The sequence below is a fragment of the Penaeus vannamei genome, chromosome 12, assembly GCF_042767895.1.
Source record: "Penaeus vannamei isolate JL-2024 chromosome 12, ASM4276789v1, whole genome shotgun sequence".
NCBI lineage: Eukaryota > Metazoa > Arthropoda > Malacostraca > Decapoda > Penaeidae > Penaeus > Penaeus vannamei.
In genome coordinates, this window is record NC_091560.1 from 36,177,301 (window position 1) to 36,184,800 (window position 7,500).

Consider the following 7,500-nt stretch of genomic DNA (forward strand, 5'->3'; position numbering starts at 1 on the left):
TCCCTCCTGGGGATCCCCAAGGTCATGAACGACGCCGGAAGGAGATAAACGAACTCTTGGTACATTCTTCATATGAAAGAACGTCTGGAACTACTGACCCTACCTAATATCATATGCATGTGTTCATATCTTTCTCGAAAAATATCATAATATTTTCAACAAGTATTCCTGAAAAAAACACCATTCTTATATAAGTTTCAGTTACCATAATCTGTTTCCTGGAATAAAGTGATATTCGTGCTACAAGATCAGACTTTGGAAAAGATGCTCAATCCAGGCAAAAGTCCTCAGATTTCCCTTGATGCTTTTGTTAATAAATGCTCCAAGGTTAAAATTACTTCACTCGTTTTCATACTTCCTACCAAACATCACGCTGACGAATTTGAGGATGTATTATTACGCCATACACTGATCTGTATTCACATAAAAAAATATATATATATATCATTATGTCCGAACGAAACTTGCTTAGCACAGATTGTGGAATAGGGCATCCAAAATCCTCTGCAAAATAAAAATGGTTAAAGAATGATAGATGTTTCAAGCCTGTCGTTTATGCCGAAACATGATTTTTAAAAACAATATCAATATGAAATCTTACTATAAACGTTGTTTTTACAATTAAAACCTTACTCTAAAGTGCTTTTTTTTCACATCATAGCTATTTCTCATACACTCTTATAGTAAAAAAGACATAAATTCCCTTTAGACGAGAAAAAAAATCAAGAAAATGACGTATACTCAAAAACTGTCAATACTTTTTACCATAAGGAAGACCTAACATCATGCACAGTCGTGTTTGTTTTTACATGACACACTACATAATTGTCTTTTCTTTGTTATCCCTTGCTTTATTTATCCTACTTCCGAACAATTCTTGTTTCAACGATGTAGCATCATTATCATGATTATTATTATTGTTATTGTTATTGTTACTGTTACTATTACTACTGTTACTATTACGCTATTGGTATTATTACTATTATCTTAATATGATCATTATCATTAGCAGAGAGAGAGAGGGGGGGTCAGGGAGGAAGAGGGAGGGAGAGAGAGAGAGAGAGAGAGAGAGAGAGAGAGAGAGAGAGAGAGAGAGAGAGAGAGAGAGAGAGAGAGAGAGAGAGAGAGAGAGAGAGAGAGAGAGAGAGAGAGAAGGGGAGAGAGAGAGAGAGAGAGAAAGGAGGGGAGGGGAGAGAGAGAGAGAGAGAGAGATTATAATTCACCTAAATATGTTAATAAGAGAGTTGTACCGATTCATTCGTGAAAGATTATAGTGCTGGGAACAATTTCGTGAGGAATACTGTTAAATGCAAGTTACATAACCTACTCTTTTTTACTTTATTTTATATTCACGCGATAACCTTCGCGTCAGAAATTTTTAAAACAAAAACATTTTCAGATAGATATGAAATATTCATGAATTGGACTCAACGCTGATTCAGAGTTATGTAACAGCAGTACCTACGTGACACACATTTTGCTCGATGAAGTTGATTCACGTAATAGTGTATTTTTGGGGGGAAAAAATTGCCTTTGCTTTCTGTTTTGCCTTTGCAATATTTATTCCACTCTAAATATTACAGATGTAGGTGCGTGGTAATTATATAACAATGAGTGCTGCTTACGGTCTTCATTTTTTTTATTTCGGTTATGATATCATAGCAATAGCATAACGAGTATTCTTATAGTAGCTGTTTGGGCGATACGTATACACAGGTGTGTAAATGTGCTTGTGTGTACATGAACAAGAATACAAATAGAAAGTTCCTTATCAAAAAGGAAAAAAAGGAAAAGCTCCTGTTTTTTTATTATACCCTATGAAGATCTGAGTTCGAAACGCCGTGTTTTGAATCCGTTGTTACTGTAGAAGTATTATATTCTATTTGTGTGTGTTCTTCTCACGTACTATGAGTTTAAACAAATCTTAAGATCTCATTTTGATACTAGTACACAGTTCCTAAGGTGTATGTGATTCCTACTTTAACAAATTATTCATTAGACCTGAATAATAAAAGGTAAGAGAGATGTATGCTTCACAGGGGTAATCAGATATTAAAGAAATTCTAAACTTTGTTTTCGTTGCGATTTTATTACAAAGATATCGATGTACTCACCATATCTTCACTAAAATATGATGTAATTAAAAAACAAAAGAAATTATACTAGTTTAATATTAATCAAAGTTTCATCAGATACATATTTTCTGTTTCGAGTTCTGCTAAAGTATAGATTTCATAGATGGTGTGGGTTAAAGATATCCTACTGAACACATATTCTAAAGAACTAAGAATAGCAAGACAGAAGATTGCTATCCACCTTTATTCCAGCTTCCTTCGTGGGTCTAGGGATTCCCGATGTTTAGTCGCGTCCTCGGGGTTCTGGGAGTAAATAAATACACTGGAAACAGTTTTAAGGAATATAAAACTTATCATGGTTAATTAACTTGGCAGAAGTCCTCTCAGATACCTTTGCAGATTATTACATATTTTCCGATTACTTGTAAGCCATCGGAGTCATAAGTACAAGGGGATAAAATGAAATATTTTAGCTTCAGATGCTTTCTTTTATGAATGAATAATACTGTACGAAACTTGGACCTTTAAAGAAAATGGACGGACTTCCTTTTTATCTCCTCCCGGCGTCGTTCATGACCTTGGGGATCCCCAGGAGGGAGTTGATCAGCTCAGAGTTGCGCTTGTGAGGTCCCGCCACGAAGGCCGAGGGTCCCTGGGCCACGCGCAGGATCTGCGCCGCCAACTCGGACACAACCTTTTAGGCGTCAAAATATATAATTTCATATATTTGGTTTTCGTTGGTACATATTGATAATGAGAATGTTGAGAAAATTAAGGCATGGACAATTCTTACAGAACGCACATCCAGTAATCCGTTTATACCTCACGCTCAAAGCACGTCAACTTTTCCTGGGCTGACGTCATCTGAAGGCACAGGGCTGACGTCACCAGCAGGGCTACCACTACAGCGCTGCGCATCTTCTTTGTGATTGGTAGCTTTGAGCGACTGAAATGTTTAAAATATAGTAAGGTAAAACGACTGGAAATAAAGTATTATATCTGCCTGACTTTGTGCGTGCTTAGAGAGAAATTGGGAGATAAGAGAAAGAGATGAGGGAGGGATATTTGTATGTGTGCGTGTGTCTTTGATCATTCAAAAAGTTTTATATTTTATATAATTTCAAAAGTGTTCCCACCATATACCTTACCTTCCGTTGCAATACGAATGGTATTGAGGAACTGACGGAGGCTTTAGCACTTATCTACCTTTCGCTCTTTCCTCCATCTGATGCGCATGCGTTCTCCTTACTTTTTCTTACAGTATGTGCATTCATCTGCATCACGATACAAAGAACAGCCGAACCTATTTGAAAGAAATCATTGTACAATATATACTTTGGATTATTTTTCGCATAATTAAGGGCCACTGGTTGTGTTATAATCCTGACACTAGCATCACCAAATCATAAAGAATGCAAAGGAGAGAGAGAGAAAGAGGGGAGGGAGAGAGAGACAGAGAGGGGGGAAGGGGGAGAGAGGGGGGATATATATATATAGACCGATTCAGTAATGCCTAGCAACCGCCCCTAGCAACGAGCACTTTGCGAAAACAAACCCTCGTTCGTTCGAAAATCACTGCGCTTTGCTTACAAAGTCCCTGAATTTTTCTAAGAATTTCGTTTCCTTGCGTGAAATATCGAGTTTTGTTTCCGTTGGTTGTTCGAACCACAGCACGAAGGGAAAGAAAGGTTTAACCTTTCATATAATTCCAGATCGCGAAAATAAACCTGAATAATGGAAGTGATGGGTAGGCCTACAGACCATGAAACGCATGAACGCTGATGGGAGTGCTTGGGCGCCTGGTGGAAAATGTTTACATCTGCTTAGAACATTTTATTGGTCTACATATTCATATATTACACTTCAAATTCCAGAGACAGATAATTACTTTCAAACTATTGTCTATCTACACTACCTATCAAGGCCAAACAAGATCAACATTGTCGACATTAGGTTTTGGCATTAGTCATATATTCTAAAAAGCACATAAGTAATTCTATTATTTTAATTTTATTCTTTTTTTGTAATAAATTGATTTATCATAATTTATATTTACAAGCAAACCATCCGCGGATCCACTTCACCCAGACTTTATGCCAAGTGCCTTCAAGCACTGTCCATTAAATGAAAACAAAGCAGGTATATAGTTGCCTGTTGCCTTTGTCTGAGATGTCATATGGTCCAGCAAAAGAAACAGCTGAAGAGGGCTTATCTCTTGAGATCAAATTATTGAGGAGAGAGAAAAATGCGTTGTGCGCTTTTAGGCCTATACGTGACTTCATTGTCTCCTTTGTATAAACACCCTAGTGAATGGGAAGAAAAGTGATGTTAGGAAATGGCACTGATTTCACAGAAAAAATACACTATATAGCTAAACGTCATGCATTCCTGTAGCAAATTATGTTATTATAAAATTATTATTATCATCTGCTTTATTGATAGAATAGTCGTAGATGTCAGAATATTCAATTTTAGGTCATTTCGAAGGATCGTCGATCCAGATTTCGGTACGAGTACTCTTTTAGCTGCACAGTTTCTAGTTTTGCTTCATATCACCTTTTCGATTCGGTTTTTGAAGAACCAAAGAAATCATACGCCATTTTCCTTCACGTCGACAGCGAGGTATCTGCGAGCAACGGGTTTGTTTTCACCAAGTGGAATGGCGACTCCGACTCGTGACGTCACACCGAATCGGTCTATAGACAGAGAGGGAGGGAGGGAGAGAAAGAGAGAGAGGGGGGGGAGGGAGGGAGACAGGGAGGATAAAAAGAGAGAGAGAGGGAGGATATATATATAGTATATAGTATATATGTATATAGTTATGTATATACATAAATAAATATATATATACATACATACATATATATTATAACATATACAAACACACACACACACACACACACATATATATATATATATATATATATATATATATATATATATATATATATATATATGTGTGTGTGTGTGTGTGTGTGTGTGTGTGTGTGTGTGTGTGAGTGTTTGAGTGTGCGCTGCGCATTTCTTCTTGCAATCGAATTTGCAACTTCAGAGAATAGCAAAAATGAATTCTTTGTATCTCTTTTCACGTTTTCAAAAATGCTCCTCCTTGTGTATTTAGAATCAGCGAGTGTTAAATAGACTCACTAAGAGACAGCATTTTTTACTCCCCGTTTGATCGTTTTTTCGTCTGATTGTTTATGTGTGTGGAGGAGACTAAATCATATCTGTAAATTAAGAAAGTCCTTTTTTTTTTAACCATCATTTTGATGTGATTTTCTAATTCATCTCACTGTATCTATTGGAAGTGTTTGGAAGTATGAATTTAGTCTTAATTAAATTTGTATTCATAATTCATGTTTATTTTTGTGGTCATTTTATGTTTCTTAATTTCCTTTGCAATTTTGTACAAAATAATATAGTTTCAGATCGTCAATGATACTCGTAAACTCGATTTCTGAAATTACTTAATAATTCTTTGCAGGAGTTGGTTTCAAAGGAGTTTTCATCAAGATGTCTAGTAATTGCAATTACTTGATTAGTGAGTAGCTGTGAATTTGTGAATGCAAATACATTACTACAGATTGTCACTGGTCCTGCGATACAAAAATGGTAATGCTTTGCATCTCATCTGTAAACATTCCACTTTAAATTCTTCGGCGAAACTCCTTATTCCTGGATTTTTCTTTTTTATACAAACAAAAGAAAGTGTGTGACCGGGAAGAAGAACGAAGCCGGTCGAAAGAGAGCGTGAAGGCGCGTGCGTGCGTAGAGCGGAGTCTTAATATAACGTGAAGTCCGTAGGAAGCTGCAGTCAGTTTACCGCCGACGCCGATCGCAACGACAGATCCAAGTAGGTTTCCAGTTTCCCAGTTAGTAAGAGGTCATTGCATAAGCGAGTCTTAAGTAGAAATTACTGTTATCTAATACGCCATATTTTCTTGTGACAAGTGTATAAAATGAAGTGTTTTGTTGCTTAGGATGTATAAAGCCGTAGTCGCAGTCCTCGTCGTGGCCGTGGTCATGAGCTTTCAGCAGACGGCTTCAGGGGACACTCTGAACCACTTCGAGCGTGAGGTTAGTACAGAGCTTCGCAAAACCTTGTCTTCTCTCTCTCTCTTTCGTCAAATTTGATGCTTACGTGATACATATCTTCGTAGAAGCTATTTTACAACCTCTCGTCAAATTCGAGGTTTACGTGACCTGTAAAATAGATTAAGAAAATTAATGTAACTTTTGTTATTTTGTAACGTCACCAAACAGATAGTTTCGGAGTTGGCGGCGCAGATCCTCCGCGTGGCTCAGGGACCCTCGGCCTTCGCGGCGGGACCTCACAAGCGCAACTCCGAACTCATCAACTCCCTCCTTGGACTCCCCAAGGTCATGAACGACGCCGGGAGGAGATAAACAACGAGGTCAGAGGTTATTTTTTGGTAAGATAGGAAAGGATGAATAAATTTACCACACTGATAACTTTTAGTAGATAGCGATAATAGTTGTAATCATGATGATTGCGGGCACAGTTATGATTCTGAAATAATGAATCATTATAATAATAATGGTCATATGATTAACAATAACGATGGTAGTAATAGTAGTGATAATAATGAATGCAATGGTAATAATGATAACAATGATAGTAATAATAGTAGTAATGATGACGAGGGCGTCAATTATGATAACAGTAATAATAATGATAGTAATGAAAATGATAATGATGATATTTGTTATGATAACACTAACAATAACAATGATAATGATTATGATAACACTAATAATAATAATGATTATAGCAATACTAGTAATTATGATAATGATGATAACTATAGCAATAGAAATAGTAATGGTAATGATGAAAATAATTATAATGATGGTAAAATAATAGTAATATTAATGATAGTAATAATGACGTTAATCATGATAATAATGTTAATGATAATAATAATGATGTTGATGATGATAGTAATGATAATGATAATGGTAATAATGATATTAATGATTACAATAATAATGATAGTAACAATGATGACTATGACACATTAAAAAGATGATAAAAAATCGATGACAATTATACGAACAACAATAATTAAATAATAACAATAATTATAATGTTGATAACAGTAATGATAATAATAACAATAATGATAATGTAGATAATAATAACAATAATGATAATGTAGATAATAATAACAATAATGATAATGTAGATAATAATAACAATAATGATAATGTAGATAATAATAAGAATAATGATAATGTAGATAATAACAACAATAACAGTAAATATGATAATAGTAATAATGATAATGATAACAATAATGATAATGATCATGTGCTAACAATGATAATGATAGCAACATTGGTAATAATGACAATAACAACATATGTAGCATTATTAATGAATATAATTATTCTTATGATCATT

General features: G+C 35.2%; 3 protein-coding genes across 3 annotated transcripts in view; 2 read left to right on the plus strand and 1 right to left on the minus strand.

The window, feature by feature from the left end:
• LOC113824707 (pigment-dispersing hormone type 2) overlaps positions 1–234 on the plus strand; it is a 1,430-nt gene extending 1,196 nt beyond the window's left edge. Inside the window, exon 3 of the mRNA XM_027377472.2 lies at positions 1–234. This exon is cut by the window's left edge and continues 96 nt beyond it. Within this exon, the coding sequence (XP_027233273.2) occupies positions 1–48 (48 nt within the window). The 3' untranslated portion in view covers positions 49–234.
• Positions 235–2,625: 2,391 nt separating this feature from the next.
• On the minus strand, positions 2,626–2,993 carry LOC113824700 (pigment-dispersing hormone type 1-like). The gene is made up of 2 exons (XM_027377469.2): positions 2,898–2,993; positions 2,626–2,769 (listed from the first exon to the last, which is right to left on the minus strand). The coding sequence occupies exons 1-2, from the start codon at positions 2,991–2,993 to the stop codon at positions 2,626–2,628; spliced, it is 240 nt and encodes a 79-aa protein (XP_027233270.1).
• Positions 2,994–5,836: 2,843 nt separating this feature from the next.
• LOC113824699 (pigment-dispersing hormone type 1-like) overlaps positions 5,837–7,500 on the plus strand; it is a 1,791-nt gene continuing 127 nt past the window's right edge. The window contains exons 1-3 of the mRNA XM_070128469.1: positions 5,837–5,928; positions 6,056–6,152; positions 6,339–6,490. Coding sequence (XP_069984570.1) covers positions 6,057–6,152; positions 6,339–6,482 — 240 coding nt within the window. The 5' untranslated portion in view covers positions 5,837–5,928; position 6,056 and the 3' untranslated portion in view covers positions 6,483–6,490. The remainder of the gene's footprint in view (positions 5,929–6,055; positions 6,153–6,338; positions 6,491–7,500) is intronic.

Bases quoted from the DNA above. Each gene is read 5' to 3' on its own strand.
- LOC113824700 (XM_027377469.2), bottom strand. From the start codon at position 2,993: ATGCGCAGCGCTGTAGTGGTAGCCCTGCTGGTGACGTCAGCCCTGTGC. The intron at 2,770-2,897 runs GTATAAACGGAT...GACGCCTAAAAG, and splicing joins TGACGTGCTTTGAGCGTGAG to GTTGTGTCCGAGTTGGCGGC.